At 41.9% G+C, this 25,677-nt stretch overlaps 1 protein-coding gene across 1 annotated transcript in view; it reads left to right on the top strand.

Moving 5' to 3' along the window:
* The window catches only part of LOC117369378 (kinesin-like protein KIF19), a 145,702-nt gene that overhangs the window by 102,322 nt on the left and 17,703 nt on the right, over positions 1-25,677 (top strand). The window contains exons 9-10 of the mRNA XM_033963861.1: positions 944-1,052; positions 24,499-24,990. Coding sequence (XP_033819752.1) covers positions 944-1,052; positions 24,499-24,990 — 601 coding nt within the window. The remainder of the gene's footprint in view (positions 1-943; positions 1,053-24,498; positions 24,991-25,677) is intronic.

Genomic DNA, 25,677 nt, shown 5'->3' with positions numbered 1-25,677 from the left:
AGTACCATCCCCCTCATTCTATAACAGATTGCCTATATTTAAGCATTTTGCACACTTATGCTTATAGAATACTAACAGGTAAATATGCTATTCTGTAACTTATACCAGCCATAGACTTGGCATCATTGTTTGTGCTTAAATTTAGCTGCATTGATGTAGCTTTATGCTAGTATTCTATAAGACCACTTGTGCACTTAAGTGTTCTTGTAGCATAGACTCGGTGCCCTTGGAAATATTCTGCTTGATATTCAAAGTGATTTAAATGGCTTGAAGAGGATCATGGCCATTTAAATCATTTGTCTGTGGCTACCTGTAAATATTCAGCAGTACTTAACCAGTTAGTGCTGCTGATTGTTTATGGTTAGCATCTGAGCTGAAACCAGCTAACGTAAGTGATCCAGGAGTAGGGTTACACTAATGCAGTTAAGGGCCGATACTCAGCTCTTAACCGCATAAACTGAGCAGTCCTATCTTTATGGAGTTCATGTTATGCAGTTTAGGACTGAACATTGCACTTAAACGCATAGGTTTTAGCGGCCAGTACAGCTGGATATTCTATGCCAGTGTCTAGACATGACCCAGCATTGAATATCTGAGAATACAGCCAGCAGTGGACATAAAAACGCTGAGCACTGCTGGCTGAATATTGGCCAACTTGCGCCCAAATTGTGGTGCCCTGTTACAGAATCGCCTGGCATATGGATCCAACACATGAAAAATCAAAATTTTAATAAATGTACAGAAAACTATACATTTATTCCTAGGCATGTTTCTCATCAGCTGAATTTTGGGAAATATACACATGGATTCATTCAGAAAGTGAATTGTAAATAATGATACAAATGGACCATTTACAATCTATTTCCATTTGTCCCTCTCCCATTCCCAACAGACATTACACTTGCTTTTTTTGGTATGCTAATGATGTATGGGTATTTTGCAGTGACAGCAACAAAGCATCCTCCAAATCCACACCTGCTTTGATGCAGATAAAGCAAGATTCGAACCTCAGTCCTACTACCTTTCATCTCCCCTGTTCTCCAACCCATCAGGTCAGTATAGCAGAGGAAGACTTAATGGTATCAAATCCACCATTGTTAAACAGCAAAAAGTATGTAACAGTCAAACTATTGCCATCTATTAGAAATGAAAAAGTTGATGCAGTGTCTATTGGCAGAAATCTGCAATTGACCCTCTGTGCACCTAGGTCAAAAATAACTTCAAAAACTAGGATGTATACTCAAAGCTTTGGAAATCAGAAAGTACATTTTATGGACAGTTTGGATTATGTTCATGTGTTTTTATTAAGTTCAACTTCTTCTCGATGTTTCAATAAAATAGTTTAATGAGGGGATTCCAAGAGCCACTCCAGCATATTACGAGTTTGTTTTATATTTATGTGAAGGTTTTATAGATTGGCCTAGCTATTGAAAGACATTAATGAATGAGTGTCTATCTCCAGTTGAAAGAAGCACTTATTAACTGGCTTATACCCCTCTACCAGCAGATAGAAAGAAGAACATAATAATAGCCATTCTGGGTCAGACCAATGGTCCATCTAGCCCAGATTCCTGCCTTATACAGGGCACTGGGCAGCCTAATACTCCTCAGTATATTCTGTTAAACAGATGGTAGTTGGAGATCCTAAGCAGCTTAGTATAGCTAGGCTGATCTGCCTGGTGCTGCTCCTGAGACCCAGTTGGAGAACCAGATCTCTAGCAGAGTATGGACAGTGTAGGGAGTCTCTGTTCCTCTTCTTGAGTCTGTTCTGGGGGTGATACCTGGAGGAGTTCAGGTCTTTCTCTCTCTGAAGTGCCTAGAATGTTCTCCCTGCTCAAGTCCAGGGTACTGGACTATGCAGTGCAAAGCCAAAAACTGCAAATTTTTTCCTCTTCCTCTCAAGATTGTGGTCAGTCATTTTTTTAAGATCTATACTGAAAAGGGGAGAAAGAAAGTGCAGTCTAAGAAACATCAGGCCAGTTTACTACTGCTCGAAGCTCTTAAGTCGGGGCATTTCCTAGGGGGTCTATTTTTTTACTTAACTTCTTGCTTACTAGTGAGTTACAATGTGTGCTGGATTCAGCTGGAGGGAAGATAAGAGCTACATTGGTCACATGGCAGCTCTTTCTGAATGTGTGAGGCACTGTTTGAGATTTGGAAAATGGCAAATGGATCTTGGGGTACTATGGAGCTTGCCATGCTAAGGAAAGCAACAGCAGAATTCAATGGAAAGCAGGAATGTGCCCAGTTTCAGAGGGACACAGATCACTGTAGACTGGGTCAGACTTCTCTTACCCCAGAGTCACTGTGGCTGAGGAAACTGAAAATACAGGAGCAGCAGACATTTTAGATCATTAAGCCATGTGCTCCCAATTTATCTGGCTCCTCTTCAGTTTGCTCCAAGGGGGGGTTTGGAGGCTTAGCTCAGCTGATTTAACCACCAACACACCAGGGATGAGCGCAGAAGGTCTAAAGTTCTAGGGAGCCTTCATCTCCTGAATTTATATTACTTCTACATCAGGCTTATTGTATGTCAGCTAGTATCTAACCTTGGGAAGCCCTTCCTTGTCCCTTAGTAGAATTTAGAGGTTGTGTTTGGAAATCAAGAGTGACTGGGACAAAAAATATGGATTGTCTGCGGATGTGTTTACGCAATGGAGCATAGGCAATTTAAAAAGGCCTGGAGAAAGTTCTAGATGAGATTTTGAAGAACAGTGAACTATCCATGGGTGAGAGGGATAACCCTTGATAGTTATTCTCTTCTGAAGGAAAGAACTATCTTTTGTGATAACATGGGTGCCAGAAGCACTCGGCATGCCCAAGGAGCCAGTAAAAGAGAAAGGAATCTCTGGAGATTCCATTCTAGAAGGCCTACAGAAGCCTGCAAAGTTCTTCCCAGATCATCATGCTATCAGAGCATTGATATCAATGGAGTGGGACACTCCAAACCCTTGATTCAAGGTGGGAAGAGCCACGGATAAGTTATATCCCTTGGCTACTGAGAAGAAAGAACACCAGTAGCCCCCCAAGGTGGATGTACTAGTCTTGTAGTTACAAAAAAGACCACTGTCTCTGTGGAGGGTGATACCATCCTTAAGGACATTAGAAAGATCAAGCCACTCAAAGCAGACATTTGATGTAGAAATTCTGGCATTGCACATAGTAGTCTCCAGTAGTTATTTGTCCAGGGTATGTTTGTGCTGGATCCAACAGCTCTCTTCTGGGCCATCAGATGATATTTTATTGGAGCAATTGAAAAATGCTTAGTATACGTCTTGGGTGCACTTTATAATTTGATTAAGACCCTAGCTATGGTGGTAATAGTTGGCAGCAAGGTGTTTGTTGTAGTTACATAACTCGGCAATGGATGTCACTTTGAAGACACATTTAAGCAGATATCCTTTGCCTTTCTGGAGAGAAGCTGGTGAAAGGTCGGGAAGGCCTTAAGTGGTGTAGAAATTTTTTTTAAATAAATAAATAAAATAAATAAGAGTCTAAGCTCTAGATACACCATAGGATAGACCTAAGGGTAGGGCAAAACTTTGTACCAGCAAACCTAGGCAATTGTCTTTTGTTTCAGCACAGTTAGTTCCCTGGTAGGAGACAATACTTAAGGTCTCTTAGAAAAAGTGTGCTTAGTGGTGGCCCAAAGACCTCTGGTGTGGTTGGGGTAATGATTATTCAAGTTTCAAGTTTATTAAAAATTTGATGAAATGCTAATCAAAATTTCTAAGTGTTTTACAGTAAAAATTTAAAAAGAGGTTCTGTTAAACTATTAATAACATAACTTTACTTACATGAAACAATAGGCTAGTAGGGAGAGAAATACAATTTGAAAGAAAGAACAATTAAGGACAATAACATAGGGAAAGAGAGATATCAATTTATTATAGAAAATAAGCTTAGAAAGTCCCTTAGATCAACTAACAGTCATATGCATCTTTAAATAAGAATAATTAAATGAAAAAGGTCTTCAAATACAGATTTTCTATAACAATTTCTTGTTTTCAGAACCGCAGACCTCAGAAAACCGTACTGCATGTATAGTGGCTTCAAAAGACATACAGATTAATTACGGTAACCATGGTCGTCATAGGTCTCTAAAGTATTTTTATAAATATTTGTTTAGTACATTTTATTAACTTAAAGAAGTACTTATCTTATATCTATGCGGGCGGGGGTAGGCACTCCGACATAGACTATGTTTCGCCCCGAATGGGCTGTATCAAGGAATCCCCCTGCAAATAACAAAATTATTTTATACCTTAGTTTATTTAGACTATTTCTAAAAGATTTATATCAGTAAATATAACAAACACTCCAACATACCTTATATCAAGCGACTCATGCTTCCCGCTATAGATTGTTAATCAGGAAACATGGCCGCGGCGTTCTAGGCTATAAATAGTCATAGCGTTCAATTAAAAGACGGAGTGACGTATACTCTGGCGTGAGACACACCTCCTGCCTGATTGGACAGCTGAAACTGCTCTAAATCAAAGAAAACCATTCGATCTCAGATGTTCAAACTCAAGTTCTTCAGCTAGGGTTAGGGTTCGTTCCTACGGTAAATTATGATCCTTTTTTGATGAGAATTGCTTTCTTCAGGTTCTTTAGGAAGCTCCAACTGAAGATATTTTTTGAAGAGAATCCTCCAGGAATGGACATTTCAATTATGAAACGACCATCTAAATGGTGCCCACCGAGTTTTTTGAAGCCTTTTCTTTCAACTTTTAAAGATTTGGTCTTAAATGATCTAGATAAGCTGGAAGACCAATACTATGGGCAAAATAAAAATTACAACCTTACTAAAACCTTAGGGTTGGCCCTTAGGGAATTACAAGAAAATGCTGATATAGTAATTATGAGAGCGGACAAAGGGGGCGCCATAACTGTCCAAGACCGGGGAGCATACCAAACAGAGGTTTACCGGCAGCTGTCAGATGCTGCGGCTTATGTGAAGCTGAATAAAGACCCGACAATGGAACTTACATTAGAAATAGAAAAACTTATAGAAGAAGGCATAAAAAGTAAGTTTCTAACTAAGAAAGAAGCTGGTTTTTTGTTAGAAGTAGGTCCTTCTACTCCAAAAATTTATATGTTGCCTAAGATACACAAAAGGCTACAAGACCCTCCGGGGCGACCCATTGTGTCTACTCGACGATCAATCCTTGAACCTTTGTCTAAATTTGTAGACTATTTTTTAAGATCTGAAGTCCCAAAAATTCCTTCTTACTTAAAAGATTCTGCTCACTTGCTACGCATTATTGAGGAAAATAAAAACGTGGATAATATCACTTTTTTTGTTACTCTGGATATAATATCCCTCTATACAAGAATACCTCAAGAAGCGGCCTTAGAAGTGATTAAAGAAGTATTGATGTCGAAAGACTTAGGCAGATTTAATTATGAGTGGCTTTTAGAGCTAGCCAAGCTAGTGATAACTAATAATTTTTTCTGGTTTGATGGGGACTTCTATAAACAAATTCAGGGAGTAGCAATGGGTGCTACCCTTGCTCCATCAGTTGCGAGCCTATACGTGGCTTCTTTTGAACAACATAAAGTTTTTCCTGCTCCTAACTTCAAGCACGTCATCCTTTGGAAAAGATATCTGGATGATATTCTAATCTTTTGGGATGGATCTGAACCCGAACTGGAGAGTTTTTTACTGTGGCTTAACTCTCTCAACCCCTGCCTGAATTTCACTATGACCTACCATTGTGATCATATTTCATTTCTGGATATTTTATTAATGAAAGATCGATACCATCAAATCGAAACAACATTATATCGGAAAGAAGTAGATAGAAATCATTTCCTTCATTTCTCCAGTTTTCACCCTTTTTTTCTGAAATTTAATATTCCTGTGAGCCAATTCCTACGCATTAGGAAATTATGTTCTTCTGAAGAAGAATTTGAAAGACAAGCAAAGATACTTAGTGATCGTTTTTTTGAAAGAAGCTATTCCAAAAAATCTGTTAGACGAGCATATCTTAGAGCAAAATATGCTCAAAGATCTCTTCTCCTTAGACAGAAAGTTGAAGATGTGGAAGACGATCGCCTAATAGCAGTACTGCCTTTTACACCTCTTAGTACTGCTTTTTTCGCCGTGATTAAGAACCACTGGCGGATCCTCCAGCTGAGCTCCCAATTTCAGAATTATCCGATAGCTTCCTATAAAAGAGGGAGAACAGTAGGAGAACTTCTATCCACGTACAGATATGAAATTAAAAGGAATGATGAGGGATTTATATTTAACCATCAAGCTTGTACCCAATGTCAATGGTGCGATTTAACGATACAAGGCCCTAGATGGACTGATCCTCAAACTAATAAGACCTATCGAGCTAGGTCAAATACATCTTGTCAGAGTTCTTCGGTCATTTATATGATCGAATGCCCCTGTCGATTACTTTATATAGGCAGGACGAGTAGGAAAATTAACATTCGTTTAAACGAACATAAATCTAGGATCAATACAGAGAACTTAGAGGCACCTCTTGTCCAACACTGGAAGGACAAGAAACATAAAATTTCGGATCTAAAATGGCGGGTCATAGATCAGGCTAGATGTGGATGGGAGGGTGGCAACATTAAAGAAAAATTAAACTTTAAAGAACAGAAATGGATATACACATTGAATACAGTTATGCCTTCGGGTCTAAATGCTGAACTCGAATGGTTTTCTTTGATTTAGAGCAGTTTCAGCTGTCCAATCAGGCAGGAGGTGTGTCTCACGCCAGAGTATACGTCACTCCGTCTTTTAATTGAACGCTATGACTATTTATAGCCTAGAACGCCGCGGCCATGTTTCCTGATTAACAATCTATAGCGGGAAGCATGAGTCGCTTGATATAAGGTATGTTGGAGTGTTTGTTATATTTACTGATATAAATCTTTTAGAAATAGTCTAAATAAACTAAGGTATAAAATAATTTTGTTATTTGCAGGGGGATTCCTTGATACAGCCCATTCGGGGCGAAACATAGTCTATGTCGGAGTGCCTACCCCCGCCCGCATAGATATAAGATAAGTACTTCTTTAAGTTAATAAAATGTACTAAACAAATATTTATAAAAATACTTTAGAGACCTATGACGACCATGGTTACCGTAATTAATCTGTATGTCTTTTGAAGCCACTATACATGCAGTACGGTTTTCTGAGGTCTGCGGTTCTGAAAACAAGAAATTGTTATAGAAAATCTGTATTTGAAGACCTTTTTCATTTAATTATTCTATCCTTTGATGTTCAAAGAGGTTAAAAATTTTTGAGTCTGGATAACATATTCTTTAAATAAGAAGCCTTTAAGGCCACCCTTGAGTTTATCTAAATTCTGTTTGGACCTTAAATATAATGGTAATGAATTCCATATTGTTGGAGCAGTTGTTGCGAAAGAAGAAGCCCTACGGGTACTAATGATTTTTAGGGATGGGACATGAAGAAGATGCTGTGATGCAGATCTTAAGGTTCTCGGAGGATCATGTGGAATCAGGTATTTATGGATAAAAGCAGGTTCCTTGGTTTTCATTGTTTTATAGGAGATTAAAGCTATTTTGTAAGTGATATGGTAATGAATAGGTAGCCAGTGAGCACTTTTTAACAGAGGAGTAACATGATCAAAATTTTATTTTGTTTGTAATAATCTTTATGGCAGTATTTTGGATTAGTTGTAATCGTTGAATGTCTTTTTGGCAGACTTCTTTGAGCAGGGAGTTGCAGTAGTCAAGTTTGGAAATTATGAGGGAGTGAATTAAAATGTTAAGGGACTGAGAATCAAGAATGTTGGATATGGATTTAATCATTCTGAGTTTCCAAAAACAGTTTTTCACAACTGCACTGATTTGAGAATGGTAGGATTTTGGTCGAACCGACAAGATTTATTGGTTTATTGTTGATAGTTATCGGGGAAGTTAAACTGATATTTTTTTTCCACGGAAAGAGAAGACAATTGGTTTTGGTGATATTCAATAAAAGCATATTGTCACTAAACCAGTGGCTAATCTGATAGAGCTTTAAATTGATAAGAGTGATGTCATCAGTATTAGCTGTGTCTATAGGATAGATAATCTGAATATCATCTGCATAAACGTATGCAGTAAGACCAATTGATTGACATAGAGTGAGCAAAGGGACTAGGTAGATGTTAAAGAGAAAAGAGGAGAGAATTGATCCTTGTGGAACTCCGAAATTGTTTTTAAATATAGTGGATGATGTATTATTAAAGGATACGGCAGAAATACGATTTGAAAAATAAGAACAGAACCAGTCAAGAATTTGTTCCGAGATTCCGACAGTGGCAAATCTACGAAGAAGTAATGAATGATCTATTGTGTCAAAGGCAGCTGAAAGATCTAGACAAACAAGAATAACAGATTTATGTTGATCAAGATAGTATTGTATAGAAGTAGTAAGGCCTAATAAAGCATGTTCTGTTGAGTGATTATTACGAAAACCAGTTTGATTAGGATATAAAGCATGAGTTTGATTTAAAAAGTCAGATATTTGGTTAAATACTATTTTCTCAGTTAATTTTGAAAGAAATGGAAGATTTGAAATAGGTCTGTAGTTAACGCAGTCTGAAGTGCTATCTTTATGGTTTTTAATTGTAGGGTAAATTAAAGAATGTTTCCAGGCTGATGGTATTGTTGATATGGTAAGACTTTTTGTAATGAGTTTAAGAATAAATGGACCAAAGATAGAAAAGTGATGTTTTAGAATGTATGGTGGAATGGAATCGGAGGAATGTACTCTGATTATGTCAGACAATGTGTCCTCAATGTACTCAGACAAGATTGTATCTTGGAATTTTCCCATTTCACAGACACCTTTATTATTTTTCCCTATTGGGCCACAGGCAAGAGAGTAGCAGTAAAGGCTACCCTGAGCAGACTACTGGGCTGTGGTACTGGTACCTAAAGAGCGGGGTACTCAATATACTTTATGGTACCAAAGAATGGGGATAAATCCTTCTTCAGGTACATCAGTGATAGGAAAAGAAACACAAATGGGATAGTACGCCTTAGGAAAGCAGACGGGACTTATGCAGAATCAGATTCCGATAAAGCCGAACTACTAAACGAATACTTCTGCTCAGTCTTTACCTGCGAGGCGCCAGGGTCCAGTCCACAGTTGCAAGCAAGGCATAGCTCAGATGACCCGTTCTGGAATTTCGAGTTTACACCCAGCAGCATCTACTGCGAACTATCAAGACTCAAAGTGAACAAAGCCATGGGACCGGACAATCTACACCCCAGGGTGCTTAGAGAGCTGTGTGATGTCCTGGCGGAGCCATTGTCTGTGCTCTTCAATCTTTCCTTGAAGGCGGGAAGAGTCCCCTTGGACTGGAAAACAGCCAATGTAATCCCACTCCACAAAAAGGGCTGCAGGACAGAGGCTGAGAATTACAGACCGGTGAGTCTCACATCCATAGTGAGTAAACTCATGGAAACACTAATTAAGCATAAATTAGATACGATCCTGGACGAGAAGAATCTACGGGATCCCTGCCAACATGGATTTACCAAGGGCAGGTCCTGCCAATCCAATCTAATTAGTTTCTTTGACTGGATAACAAGGGAACTGGATGTGGGTGAGTCCCTAGACGTTGTGTACTTGAACTTTAGTAAAGCTTTTGATAGCGTTCCGCACCGCAGACTATTGAACAAGATGAAATCAATGGGACTGGGAAAGACATTAACTACATGGGTCGGTGATTGGCTAAACGGTAGACTTCAGAGAGTGGTGGTGAATGGTGCCTCTTCAAAAACGTCAGAGGTGATCAGTGGAGTGCCTCAGGGCTCGGTCTTGGGCCCGATCCTCTTCAACATATTTGTGGGAGATCTGACTCAGGGGCTTCAGGGTAAAATCACATTATTCGCCGATGACGCCAAACTATGCAACATAGTAAGTGAGAACACTTTACCAGACAGTATGACGCAGGACCTACTTCTATTGGAACACTGGTCCTCGACTTGGCAGCTAAACTTCAATGCTAGAAAATGTATGGTCATGCACCTCGGCAGCAGGAATCCATGCAAAACTTACACACTAAATGGTGAAACCTTAGTTAGGACCAAGGCGGAACGTGATTTGGGGGTGATCATTAGCGAAGACATGAAGACTGCCAATCAAGTGGAGAAGCTTCATCAAAGGCAAGACAAATGATGGGTTGTATCCAAAGAAGCTTTATCAGCCGGAAGCACGAAGTTATAATGCCGTTGTACAGATCCATGGTGAGGCCTCATCTGGAATATTGTGTACAATTCTGGAGGCCACATTACCAAAAAGATGTGCTGAGAGTTGAGTCGGTTCAAAGAATGGCCACCAGGATGGTCTCGGGACTCAAAGACCTCCCGTATGAAGAAAGGCTGAATAAATTGCAGCTATATTCACTCGAAGAACGTAGAGAGAGAGGAGACATGATAGAGACATTTAAATATATCACCGGCCGTATTGAGGTGGAGGATGATATCTTCTTTTTTAAAGGTCCCTCGGCCACAAGAGGACATCTGCTGAAAATCAGGGGTGGGAAATTTCGTGGCGACACCAGGAAGTTCTTCTTCACCGAAAGGGTGGTCGATCGTTGGAATGAACTTCCACTTCAGGTGATTCAGGCCAGCAGTGTGCCGGATTTTAAAAGGAAATGGGATACACATGTGGGATCTCTAGGGGGGTAAATTCAAGGGGGTAGGGTTGTTGGAGTGGGCAGACTTGATGGGCTGTGGCCCTTTTCTGCCGTCATCTTCTATGTTTCTATTTTGCCCAGTCTAGGATCTCAAGAGGGACAACTTAGTGTTATGATTCCTGCACTTCTGGATGGAGGCTCACTCTCCCTAATGAACTAGCTGTTCATCAGGGAGAGTTTCCCAAATCCTTGTATTCTGATTTGTGAGGAACTTCAAAAATGTTTATGGTTCTTGGCCCTGGGAATTTACTATTATTTCTAAATTGCCATTTGGGCTGTTGACTGCTCCATGCACCTTTTCAAAGGTGATGGTTTTGGTAGAGGCAGATCTGCACAAAAATGGAATACTAGTCCATCCTATTGCTTATTTGAAAGAAGAGAACTGTCAGGTAGTAAGTAGCTTGAGTGATTCAGTTGTTGCTGAATGTAAACTGGGTTGTGAACTTCACCAAGTGCATGCTTAAATCTGGCATAGTACCTAGAGTGCCTGTATTTTCACTGATGCATAGCAGGGCAAGTATTTTTTTACAGAACAGTGAATGATTGGGACCAGATGTGAGTTATTTTGGGAAAGAAGACTCCTCTGTGTGTGACTACATGAAGATTCTTGGGTCCATGGTGTGGACAATCATGTTAGTACAGAGGGTGTTTGATGCCTTGAATGCCCTCCCGAGGGAGGTGGTGGAAAGGAAAACAGTGATAGAATTCAAAAAAGCATGGGATAAACATAGAGGATCTCTAATTAGAAAATGAATGGCTGGATGCCCTACACAATTGACATTTTGAAAGTACAAAAACCCCCTAGGCAAACACACACAAACTTCCTGTTTTGTGCCTTATTTGCGGTCATGAGTTACTGGTTTTGTTTCTATGGCCGCTCTGATTGTTCTGCTTGTTCTGATCCTGGTTGTATGTTCCCTTTGCAATTGCTAATAAAGATAATAAAAAAAAGAAAAGAAAATGAATGGCGTAAATTGAAGAACTGAGGCCTGTACTGGGCAGACTTACATGGTCTGTTTCCCATATATGGGTGAATTCCCTAGGATGAGATCTTCCCTTGGTATTCTTACAGTATAGCCCAGAATCTCTATATGAGATTGTTTCCAGAAACATACATACACAGACATGCTTACTCTTCAGATGTATGTGTATACACATACAGTACATGCACCCTCATTTTTCAGGCACACACACACTCTGTTCTGGTGCTGCTGCTACTCAAAAGCTCATTGGGTCAGGGTAGGGCTACCAGATTTTTGGTCTGGAAAAAGAGGACGAATGGCCCTGCCCCATTCCACACACACCCCCCCCCCCCCCCGCCCTACCTTGTTCTGGCCCTGGCCCCACACAAACCTCGTCTCTTCAGGGCTACATCTGGAGGGCATCTGCGCATGCGTGTGACATCACTGCTTTGTGCCCTCCAGATGCAGCCCCGATATGCTTTTCAAAACCCAGACAAAGTGCCAAGTTTTAAAAAGCCGTCCGGATGCCCGGACAGTCCTCTAAAAAGAAGACATGTCCAGGTAAATATGAAAATCTGGTCAGTGCTCCCTTCCCCACAAAACACTCACTTTTGACACTGGCTTTCTTCATGGCCCTCTGAAGTTCTCAGCCTCTTCCACAGAACTTGAACTGCACCAGAATTCTCCTCTGTTCACTCCTTCCTTCCTGTTACTAGAGCAACCTTCCACTGACTGGAATCCACCACATTCTCTGTGCTGGAAGGGGGAAGATGGGAAAAGTATAAAGGGCTAAACTCTGTAAAATATCCAAACACTTTTGCCATTTGTCAGGAAGCCAATTTATACATTTAAGTTTGTGAAATATCCCCCAGATTCTGTATACAATGGCCAAAGCTGCATGTGCAAATCTGTGCACATTGCCTCTTTGTATGCACAACTTAATTGTTTAGCAAGCCAATCCGTGCCAATAATTGCCAATTAACAAGCAATTATCCCAGGACAAGCAGGCAGCCTATTCTCACATGTGGGTGATGTCATCCACAGAGCCCGGATGCGGACAGCCTCGCAAGCAGACTTGCTTGTAGAAATGTAGAAGTTTCAAGTCTGCCGCACCGCGCATGAACGAGTGCCTTCCTGCCCAGGACAGGGCGAGTCTCCTCAGTTCTCAGTTTTCCGCGGAGCCGAGAAGTCTGCTTTGACGCTCTTCGTGAAATTTCGTTGCTTTGTGCCTTCTCTTCATCGCGGTTTGTGTTAGTTCTTTTGCGAATCGCTGTGTTCATTTCTTTATTTTTTGTTTAAAAAAAAAAGAGACTTTATTTTTTTTTGTCGACTGACTGGCGGGGCAGGCCGCTTGCCCTAAGTCTGCGGACTTCGACTTCGCAGTGGCTATCTTCCCTTCTATGTCCCGACCAGTAACGGGCTTCAAGAAGTGTAGCCAGTGCCGGCATGTGATTTCCCTCATGGACCCACACCGCTGATGTCTTAAGTGTCTTGGTCCTGACCCTAGTCCAAAGTCATGCACGCACTGTGCTACTCTTCAACCTCGAGCTCTTAAACGTCATCGAGTTCAAGTGGAAAAACTGTTCAGGATGGACTCTTCGGCTACACCCTTGACCTCGGGCCCTGACTCGGTACAGACTTCAGCCAGGGGTCCTCCTGCTTCCACGACTCAAACCTCGAGTCTCATCAGACCTTCCTCGTTTGGATCTTCTTTGGCCTCAAGTACACCTGCTTTATTTTCCCTTGAGCTTCCCTCAGGTCAGATACCTAAGCAGAAGATTCCTGCGGTAGTCCTCAAGTTATCCAAGCATCTGTCCAAGCCAAAGTATGCTTCTACTGCTACCTCGGAGCCTATAACCTCAGCAAGTGGTCCAATTTCAGATTCGGATCCACAATTGCAGCTTCTCTCTAGACCATGTTAGAGCAGAAATTTGTTCAGTTACTGACCAAATACATTCCTTCCTCGACTCTGTTTCCTGCAGTCTGGGCAATAAGTAGTCTCCGGTGAGGTTGAGTCCCTGCCTGTGCCTTGAGCTGAGTCTACATACTCTATGCAAGGAGTCGAGTCTTTGCGAGTGTCTGGTCTAGAATCTACACACTCTATGCAAGGAGTTGAGTCTTTGCGAGTGTCTTGATTGGAATCTTCGCACTCCATAGAAGGAGCCGAGTCTTTGGGAGTGCTTTGAGATTCCTCGATCCAAACCACTGAGTCTATAAGGTTTTGATCTACAGCTTCTAGCCCTATTCATTCACCAACGGCACTGCCCGTCTCCAGGCATAGGGCTACCCCTCCTCGATCTCAACCGAGATCTACTTCCAGGCAGCATTCTCGTCATAGATCGAGTCCCTCATCGAAGCATCCATCGAGGCGCAGGTCTTCTGCAGAATAGCCTTCCTCGTCCAGGCCTGAATCCAGACCTTCCAGCTCTTCAAGGCCTCCAACCCCTCGACCGAGGTCTCCACTTCCAAACCCCGAGGACTCAGCTGATTCCAATGCCTCCTCCAAGTCTGTTTATTCTTTGGGTTACCAGAACTCTAGAGTGGCTTTACCTTCCTTCTCTACTCGAGGCGCCTTGAGGTCATCGAGTCCTTCTCGAGGTCAGGCTCTAGCAGATCAATTATCTTTTTCCTCCTTTCTTTGTCAAATGGCTGATGACATGGAAATTAAATTGGACGCTGGTTCTAAATATTCTAAGGAGTATTTAGAGGAAATGCATCTGCTTCAGCCTACTGCGGAGTCCCTCAAGCTTTCTCTTAATAGGCTTTTGTCTCAAACTTTCAAAAGAAATCTAGAGATTCCTTATGCTATACCTGCTGTTCCAGGTAAATTGGAATTGCGGTATAAAACACTACATTGCAAGGGATTTGAGAATTCAGAGTTATCTCACCAATCCATTCTTGTGGAATCTACATTAAAGAAGACCCATCCTTCCAGAGTATATGCCACAGTACCTCCTGGAAGAGAGGGTAAGACCATGGAAAAGTTTGGCCGTCGTATTTACCAGAATTCCATGATGTCCTCTAGAGTTTTAAATTACAATTTCATCTTCACACTTATTTGGTTTTTGATTGACCATCTTCCAAGTTTTATGAAGAACTTGGATGAACATAGACATGTGGAGTTTCTGGAGCTCGGTGCTACCTTGGCGCAACTCCAACTACAGCTTCTCCAGTCATCTTATGATGCCTTTGAACTTTCTTCCAGTAGCGATGTGTCGCCTGGCCTGGCTTCGCACCATTGATATGGATCCTAATCTTCAGGATTGTCTGGCTAATATTCCTTGTGAAGGCAATGACCTCTTTGATGAATCCATAGAGGCTGCCACCAAGAAGTTGTCATGAAAAATCTTTTGCTTCTAATGTCAGACCAAAGCCTAAGCCTTCTCGACCTCTTCCAACTTTCCAGAGGCGTTTTCCTCCAAGGGCGGTTCCTTATATTCGAACACCCGCCAAAAAACAGAAGAAGCAACAGAAACCTTAACCTTCTGCTGCACCCAGTGGTGTACCTAGCATATGTGACACCCGGGGCCCATCATTTTTTAACACCCCCATCTGTACAAAAAACATGATTTTTAGTAACAAGCCACACGTCACACATGAGTTCCTAGGAAAAGGCAGCATCTTACATATGCAGTGAGCAGTACAACATCAATACACCCATTGTAAAACTAAACAAGCCAGACTAGTACTGATCAATCCTGCAATCAATCCTAACAAAAACCATGTCTTTCGAACACACAGAAAACACCTTAGCCTAGTATGGAATATGTCATCACAAACTAACCCCTCCCCCTTTTACAAAACTGTAGTGTGGATTTTAGCCATGGTGGTAACAGCTCTGACGCTCATAGAATTCTGAGCATCAGAGCTGCTACCACCACGGCTGGCCCTAAAAAACGCTCCACAGTTTTGTAAAAGGGGGGATAAAATTGAAATACATAGACAAAGGTTAAATTGAACCAGTAAGAAGCTGGACTCTGCATACAGTGCACCACAGAAACAGTGACACATATCTCCTAAAGCAGGGGTGTCCAATGTCGGTCCTCGAGGGCCGCAATCCAGTCGGGTTTTCAGGATTTCCCCAATGAATATGCATGAGATCTATTAGCATACAATGAAAGCAGTGCATGCAAATAGACCTCATGTATATTCATTGGGGAAATCCTGAAAATCCGACGACTGCGGCCCTCGAGGACCGACATTGGACACCCCTGTCCTAAAGCAATAAATAAATAGAAAATTTTTTTCTACCTTTGTCTTCTGTGGTTTCTGCTTTCCTCATCTTCTTGTAACTCTCTTCCTTCCATCCACTGTCTGCCGTCTCTCTTCCCCTATATGGCAACTTCTCTCCTTCTATGCCCCTTCCAGAAACTGTATGCCTCTCCCTTCCATCTCTCCTTTCACCCCCATTGGTCTGGCATCTCTCTCCTCTCCTTCCCTCTCCCACACCTCTCCTCTGCAATACCTTTCCCTTTCAATTTATTTTCTGCATCTGTCTAGATTATGTTCTTACTACCCTCTCATCAATGTCCTTTTTTACTGTCTACCTAAAGCTTGCCACCTCTTTCTCTCACCCCTCCAGTGTTTCCCTAACTCAATACTTTTCTCCCCATCATGTGCCCTCCTATTATTTATCCCCTCCTTCCATCATGTACCCTCTTTCTCCAACCCTTCCATCTAGTACCTTCTCCTCTCTCTGTCCACTTCCATCCAGCGTCTGCTCCGCTCTTTCTCTCCTCCCATTTCTTTCCTGCATTTGCTCCCTTATTTCTCCCATCTGCACTTCCATCCAGCATAGGCTCCCCACTACCATCCAATGTCTGCCCTTTCTCTCGCCATCCACCCCTCTTCAATCAGCATCTGCCCCCTTTCTTTCCCTCCAATATCCTTCCCCCTTATGTCTCTCCCCTTTCTCTGTACATCAATTATATCAGCACCACACTTCCATACCACCCTGCCCCCTTTCTTTCCCTCCACCACTCTTCCATTCCAGCAATCCTGCTCCTTTCTCTCCCTTCATGCAGCAGGTCCCACGATAATTGTAGCTGCCGGCTGCCAGTCCACCCCACTCCGACGTACTTGCTCTGGAGCGGACTCAGCAGCCGCATGCTGGAAGGGCCCATGATGACTCGTCAGCTGACTCTGCTCCAGAAGAAGTAAGTTACGTCAGAGAGGGTGGACCCGGCAGACACAGGGAGTTGTGGCAAAGTCCCACAATGACTGCGTCTGCCGGGTCCATCCCCTCTGACGTAACTTACTTCTTCCGGAATAGAGCCGGCAGACGAGTCAGCACGGGACTTTCCTGCACCTCAGCACGGCTGCCGACTCTGCTGCAGAGAAAGTAAGTCAGAGGTAACGTGACCATTTATTTTTTTCATCAAAAGGGGACATCTATTAATTGACTGTATCTTTTCTTTCATTTCTTTCTTTCTGCACTCAGGCTCAACAATTGTCCCTTTCTATTCCCTCCCTCCTTCCTTCCCATGACCTTAGTGCCCTCAGTGCCTCCGTCCTGTGTCCTTAGTGCTCCCAGTGCCTCCGTCCTGTGTCCTTAGTGCCCCCAGTGCCTCCTTCCCGTGTCCATAGTGCCCCCAGTGCCTCCTTCCCGTGTTCCTAATGCCCCCAGTGCCTCCTTCCCATGTCCATAGTGCACCCAGTGCCTCCGTCCCGTGTCCATGGTGCCCCCAATGCCTCCATCCCAGTGTCCATGGTGCCCCCAGTACCTCCTTATGTCTCCCCACTACCTTCCAGATTTTAGCCATCCCCAAAGCCAGCCTGCCTGTCTACCTATCTCCCTCCCTTCCTGCTGCGCTAAAGCCAGCCAGCTTGCCTGCCTACATCCTGTCCTCCCTGCCGTGAAAAAAAAAAGTGCTTCTCCCCTTCCTTTCCCCCGGTTTGCGCCGCTGCAATCTTACCTCCCCCCGCTGACATCAATTCTGATGTCGGAGAGGACGTTCCGAGCCAGCCAATCACTGCCTGGCTGGCCCAGAATGTCCTCTCCGACGTCAGAATTGACGTCGGAAAGACTTCTTGTCGGCTGGGGGAGGTAGCTAGCAGAGAAGCCAATCAGGGGAGGTGGGTGGGTTGTGAGAATAGCTGCTGGAGGAAAGGAAGGGCAGGAGGACCCGGACCTGGCCATCTGTGCACCCCCCCAAGCCATGCACCTGGGGCGGACCGCCCCCCCCCCCCTTGGTACACCACTGGCTGCACCTAAAGCTGATCAGCCTTTTTGACTGTCTCACACAGAGCATAACCTCCATTGTTCTGCCTCTGTCTTCCCTTCCCCCTATAGTAGGTCGTCTCCATCATTTTTACCATTGATGGGAGACCATTACATCCGACCTCTGGGTGTTATCAAAAATCAGGGAAGGATACTCTCTTCATTTCTCTCATATTCCAACAGAGCTTCCTCCAAGAGAGTATCCTTCCAATTCATCCCAGACCGCCCTTCTTCAGAAAGCTCAAGCTCTGCTTCATCTCTGTGCCATCGAGGAAGTTCCATTGGAACAGCAGAGCAGGGTTTTTTTCCCCGTTACTTCCTAGTTCTGAAGAAGATGGACGATCTGCGGCCCATTCTGGATCTCAGGGCTCTCAACAAATTTTTAGTCAAAGAAAAATTTTGCATGCTGTTCCTGGCATCCCTTTATCCCCTTCTAGATCAGAATGATTGGTTATGCTCTCTAGATCTCAAGGAGGCTTACACTCACATCCCCATTCATCCGGCCTCCCGTCAGTACCTCAGATTTCGGGTGGGGAATCTACATTTTCAATACAGAGTGCTACCCTTTGGCCTGGCATCATTTCCCAGAGTGTTCATCAAGTGCCTCGTAGTGGTAGCAGCAGCTCTAATGAACCTTGGTCTTCAGGTGTTTCCTTACCTAGACGACTGGCTCATCAAAGATTCAACATCTCAGGGGGTTATTGTAGTGACCCAACGGACTACATGGTTCCTACAAAGCTTGGGATTCAAAATCAACTTTCCCAAATCCCAACTTCAGCCCTCTCAGAATTTACAATTCATCGAAGTTGTTCTGGACACTATCCAACTCAGAGCATTCCTTCCTCAACAATGTCTGGATGCTCTTATTCAGTTCTGTCACAAAGTGTCTTCCCGCTCTTCACTCTCAGCAAGACACATGATGGTACTGCTAGGTCACATGGCCTCCACAGTACACGTGACTCCTTTTGCCAGACTTCACCTCCGAATTCCTCAGTGGACCCTGGCATCTCAGTGGATGCAGGCTTGCGATCCACTGTCTCGACACATTACAGTCACTCCTTTGTTGAGACAGTCTCTCCACTGGTGGATGCTCTCTTCCAATCTCTCCAGAGGTTTACTGTTTCAAACGCCACCTCATCAGAAGGTCCTCACAATAGATTCTTCAACTTACACTTGGGGGGCTCACCTCGATGGTCTCCGTACTCAAGGCCACTGGTCCAGCATGGATCATCAGTGCCATATCAATCTGTTGGAACTCAGAGTGATCTTCAATGCCCTCAAAGCTTTTCAACATCTTCTTCACGACCAGGTAATCCTCATCCGAATGGAAAACCAAGTCGCTATGTACTATGTCAACAAGCAGGGAGGAATGGGATCTCTCTCCCTTTGTCAAGAAGCTCTGAAGGTTTGGGACTGGGCAATCCTCCACAACACCTTCCTGAAAGCTGTTTACATCCAAGGGACAAAAAACTGTTTGGTGGACAAATTGAGTCGTCTTCTGCAACCTTCTGCTTTTCATCAGCCTATTTTCATCTGCTCATCCGGTGGTTTCCAAATTTATGAAAGGACTTTTCAATGTCAAACCTCCTCTCGAACTGCCTCCAGTGGTTTGGGATCTCAATGTTGTTCTTGCTCAATTGATGAAGCCTCCATTTGAACCAATGTTTATGGCTCATCTGAAGTATTTCACTTGGAAAGTGGTGTTTCTCATTGCCCTCACATCTGCTCAAAAAGTCAGTGAGCTGCAAGCATTAGTTGCTGATCCACCTTTCACAGTTTTCCATCATGACAAGGTGGTCCTCCGTACTTATCCTAAATTCTTACCTAAAGTGATTTCAGAATTTCTTCTCAACCAATCTATTGTAGTTCCAGTGTTTTTTCCAAGACCTCATTCTCATTCTGGAGAATCAGCTCTTCATACTTTGGCCTTCTACTTGGAACACACCAAACTGCTCCTCAATTTTTTGTCTCCTTCGATCCAAACAAATTGGGACATCCAATTTCTAAGCGTATCATCTCCAACTGGATGGTTGCTTATATATCTTTGGCTATGCCCAGGCTGGACTGCATCTACAGAGTCGTGTCATAGTCCACAAAGTCAGAATCATGGCGGCTTCAGTAGCTTTCCTCAGATCCAATCCTATTGAGGAAATTTGCAAAGCTGCCACTTGGTTCTCGGTTCATACTTTCACCTCTCACTATTGTCTGGATGTTTTCTCCAGATGGGATGGCCATTCTGGCCAGAGAGTATTACAAAATTTATTCTCCTAAGTTGCCAACACTCCCACCATCCCATTCTGGTTAGCTTGGAGGTCACCCACATGTGAGAATAGGCTGCCTGCAGGCAGCTATTCTCACAACCCACCCACCTCCCCTGATTGGCTTCTCTGCTAGCTATCTGAACTGAGGAGACTCACCCTGCGCTGGGCAGGAAGGCATTCGTACATGCGCGGTGCGGCAGACTCAAAACTTCCATGTTTCTACAAGCAAGTCTGCTTGCGAGGCTGTTCGCATCCGAGCTCTATGGATGATGTCACCCACATGTGAGAATAGCTGCCTGCTGTCCCTGGATAACAACTGTTACGGTAAGTAACTGTGCTTTATTGGCATTAATTAAAATTTAAATGTACAACTTTCTAAGCATATTCTATAAAGATGTGCACATAAATTTTATTGCGCAGATCGCAAAAGAGGTCATGGTTAAGGGCATACTGTTATAGAATACACTTAATCTGCACACAACAGGCGCAGGCATTTGGGCCTATCATTGACATAAATGCCTTTGTCTAAATGTTACCAAAATTAGCTAAGAAATACTTTCTTTCTTGCTAAACAAGCAACCATATGTGATTTATACCGACCCTCAGTGGCACCACTCAGGACTCAAAATTTTCATTGTCCTGAGCTTTACGTGTCTGCTCGTCACTGGGTCTCATTACTTTTTTTAGAGCTATATCTTTTTAGACTTTTTATTTATATTTATTTATATTTTATATATATATACTTAGCTTAAAACTGTGGCTAAGTTTGCTTGGCTTGAGATGTCAGCGTTTTTAAGGGATGTCCAAGCCGACATGTTTCGCCGAGATAGCTTTTTCAAGGCTTCATCCCTGCAAGTACAACCGGCATAGCCATGTGTTAATAACTTTTAAAATACTATGTCAATACTTAAATTTACAGTAGAAGAAACGCTCTTCCTATAGAACTAGCTATCACTTTTCCGATAACTTAGCTTGTTTCTTACCTCTTCACTGCCGACTACCTCTGTAACCGCCAATTCTTTACACCGGAAGCGGCAGCATTTGTTCATTTAAATATTAAGGGCCATCTGACAAGCCCGAGGTCACGTAGTAACGTAAGCTCCAGCGTGACAGACAGTTCCGTACAGTGATTTATGACTTTTCAATTAGCAGAATCCTCCTGCTCAAACGGTATTCTAAATACATGGTTAGACTAGTGACATCCATTCCAGCTCATTATTAAGCCCGTTAGGGGATACTGTGTTCAAGACATAGATCCACCTTTGTTCTTTATAGTTTAACCTTTCTTCCACATTTACCATTCCCTCCCTCCCTTCTATTAACTGATCAATTATTCTCCACTTCAACTGGCTTGGTTCATGTTGTTTACTAATGCAGTGTTCTACTATAGGGGCTTGTAACGTTCTAGTTTTAATCCTTGATTTATGTTCATTCAATCTTATATGAATAGCTCGAGACGTACGCCCTACATAAACTAAGTTACAAGGGCAAATCAGTACATAAATCACTTTTTCTGTTTTACAGTTTGTAGACCCTGAAGCTATTATTCTTCTCTTTGTTTGAGGGTCTGTCCACGTAGTGCCCTCAATGGTGTTGGCACACCATTGACAACTGCCACATTTACCGTGACTACCTATTACCTTGTTTGTGCCCTTCTTTTGTTGATGTAATGTTTGGCCAATAGTTTTCCCTCTTTTCCCACCTTCTTAGACTTTTGAATAATATTCATATTCCATCTGTTACCTTTTTAGTTACCCTGGATGTAGTTTCCCTATATACCAACATTCCACAACAGGGAGCTTTGGATGTAATTAAAGAGATTTTGGATAAAAGGGAGGGTACACAAAGAATTACTACAGAGTTTCTTATGACTCTAGCCCAATGGGTGATTAAAAATAACTATTTTGAATTTGAGGATGTCTTTTATCAACAGACGCAAGGAGTGGCCATGGGTGCCACGTTAGCCCCCTCAGTGGCTACTCTCTATATGAGTAAATTTGAGGAAAATGAAATCTACCCTTCAGCTTTTTTCAAACATATGGTACTATGGAAAAGATTTTTAGATGATATTTTATGTCTATGGCAGGGCACAAAACAAGAATTATTACAATTTTTGGAATGGATAAATACGAGAGACCCTCATCTTCAGTTTACTCCTACATACCATGAGAACACCATTGAATTTCTGGACATACTAGTAACTAAACAAAACAGTCAATTAAACACTGGCCTTTTTAGAAAATCTATCTCCCGTAATGCTCTTCTCCACTTTTCTAGTTACCACCCCTACCATTTAAAATTTAACCTCCCGGTTAGCCAATTCCTTAGAGTAAGAAGAGTTTCTTCTGACATTAAAGATTTTAAGAGAACGGCTAATGAACTGCGAGAGAGATTTCAAACTCGTGGGTATCCAGACAAATCCATCCGCAATGCATATATGCGAGCAAAATATGCGAATAGGGAACTTTTATTAAAAGAAAAAATTGTGGTTGAAGAAATAGATAAACTTATATGTGTGTTACCTTACTCAGAAGCAGGGAAGGAACTGATAAGTCAAATAAAACATCACTGGCCAGTTTTACAACTTCATGAAATTTTTACCGAGATTCCTATGTTTTCTTTTAAAAGAGGGAAAACTATTGGCCAAACATTACATCAACAAAAGAAGGGCACAAACAAGGTAATAGGTAGTCACGGTAAATGTGGCAGTTGTCAATGGTGTGCCAACACCATTGAGGGCACTACGTGGACAGACCCTCAAACAAAGAGAAGAATAATAGCTTCAGGGTCTACAAACTGTAAAACAGAAAAAGTGATTTATGTACTGATTTGCCCTTGTAACTTAGTTTATGTAGGGCGTACGTCTCGAGCTATTCATATAAGATTGAATGAACATAAATCAAGGATTAAAACTAGAACGTTACAAGCCCCTATAGTAGAACACTGCATTAGTAAACAACATGAACCAAGCCAGTTGAAGTGGAGAATAATTGATCAGTTAATAGAAGGGAGGGAGGGAATGGTAAATGTGGAAGAAAGGTTAAACTATAAAGAACAAAGGTGGATCTATGTCTTGAACACAGTATCCCCTAACGGGCTTAATAATGAGCTGGAATGGATGTCACTAGTCTAACCATGTATTTAGAATACCGTTTGAGCAGGAGGATTCTGCTAATTGAAAAGTCATAAATCACTGTACGGAACTGTCTGTCACGCTGGAGCTTACGTTACTACGTGACCTCGGGCTTGTCAGATGGCCCTTAATATTTAAATGAACAAATGCTGCCGCTTCCGGTGTAAAGAATTGGCGGTTACAGAGGTAGTCGGCAGTGAAGAGGTAAGAAACAAGCTAAGTTATCGGAAAAGTGATAGCTAGTTCTATAGGAAGAGCGTTTCTTCTACTGTAAATTTAAGTATTGACATAGTATTTTAAAAGTTATTAACACATGGCTATGCCGGTTGTACTTGCAGGGATGAAGCCTTGAAAAAGCTATCTCGGCGAAACATGTCGGCTTGGACATCCCTTAAAAACGCTGACATCTCAAGCCAAGCAAACTTAGCCACAGTTTTAAGCTAAGTATATATATATAAAATATAAATAAATATAAATAAAAAGTCTAAAAAGATATAGCTCTAAAAAAAGTAATGAGACCCAGTGACGAGCAGACACGTAAAGCTCAGGACAATGAAAATTTTGAGTCCTGAGTGGTGCCACTGAGGGTCGGTATAAATCACATATGGTTGCTTGTTTAGCAAGAAAGAAAGTATTTCTTAGCTAATTTTGGATATATGAAGTAAGCACCTAGAATTATATATAGTGCTTTAGGTTTGTCTAAATGTTAGTCATGTGGGTGGGTGCTACGCTTGATTCTGTAAACTATGGCTAACTCTAGAGGCGGTTTATAGAATTGCACTAAGTGCCGAACCTTTTGGCATTGATTTTTTTAGGTGATTTGCCCCTATATTATAGCTCTAAACGTATATTTATTTTTTATTTATTTACATCTCTATTCCGTACTATCCAAAGTTCTTGTTTATATGATTTGAGATTGGCTGAATATTGAGCTCACACATTTCTAGTATGTTCATAAATTCAGTAAATATCGGACTCTCATAGTTTACTGGTTAATGACACTGAATCCATCCTGTCTTCTGTTTTTCCTTCCACTTTCTTTTGCTATACTTATACATTCAATCATTTTGTTGTTCTGCTGTTCCTTCTTGAGTTAGGTCCCCTAATATAACTTCAATGTACGTCTAGGAATCTTATTGCAAACTTCAGTGAATCCTTTATGAAATCTGCAGAGTATAAGAAATTGTATGATATGTTGAATAACTAAATAATGCCATTGTTTTACATCTTTCCAGAAACATCCAGATATTGCCCTAAAGGAAATGATGCACAGCCTACATTCTGTAACCTTAGTGAACTCAGGCAGTAGGCAATCTACTGCACATTCTCCAGTTCCCTATTTGAGCCCTGAGGCTTTAGAGGAAATTGCAGTCAGTACCAAAAGTATTGCCCTTATTGCAGCCCAGAGACGATCAAGGGCTCAGATGCTGGAATCTTCTCATGGGTTAGAACGAGAGAAGGGAGACAGCCTGACCTCAGAGCACTTCTTGGAGGAGGATGTAATAGAGGCAAAGTATATGCAGTCCAGCTTCACACCGGACCCAAAAATGAAAGGCGCTGTGAGTTTGGAGAGCCTCTTAGCAGACCAACAGAAGAAGGCTGGAGTCAGGAAAAAGTTACTGCAACCCAAAACACGGCAAGAACTAAAGGAAAGATTCAGGGAGAAGTCCTTGGAGAGGAAAGCCAGGAAAAAAAGGTCCCATTCCTTTGAAGCTCTCTCTCAAGCGGTAACTACTACATATACTTCTTATTCATTACTGTAAATAATGTGCTTAATTTGCCTTTCAACCAAAATTCATTGCTCATGATTATGGGAGATTGTTAAATGTGGCTTATGATAGATTTAATTGGCTCAAACACACAGATTTGTTATTATATCTAATTTTTGATCTAGAAGCACTGTTAATGTGCTTTATTTTGACTGTTCCAACATATTAGCAATTCAAATAATGCCTATGCTTCTGCCTGGAACAGCCTTCCACAAATTAAGGAGGTTAAATTGTGCTAAATTATTTCTTTATTAATTATTAATACTTATATATGCATTGGTTTTGTAATGGAGGCAAGAAAATTGTATTAGAAAATGACTCTACTTTTCACTTCTCTATTACCCTCCAGGTACTTTAGTTAGATTGTGAGCCTTCGGGACAGTAAGGGAATTTTTCAAGTACCTTTCTTATTTCTAATCTTAATGTATATTTTCTGTAAACCGCTTAGAACCTAACGGATGTAGCGGTATATAAGAAATAAATTACATTACATTACATTACATTACTCCAAAGTCTGGCCCTGATTCTTGACAACTACTATAATGTATTTGTAATACCCTGCAATGGTATTTCATAAAATTGCTTAGTTTCTCTTCCATACCAAAATGCTTACTCATCTGAACAGAGAACACAAGAGATGATTAG

This window comes from Geotrypetes seraphini, chromosome 11 (assembly GCF_902459505.1).
Source record: "Geotrypetes seraphini chromosome 11, aGeoSer1.1, whole genome shotgun sequence".
In the NCBI taxonomy this organism is placed as follows: Eukaryota; Metazoa; Chordata; class Amphibia; order Gymnophiona; family Dermophiidae; genus Geotrypetes; species Geotrypetes seraphini.
This window is presented reverse-complemented; position numbering and strand designations above follow the sequence as displayed.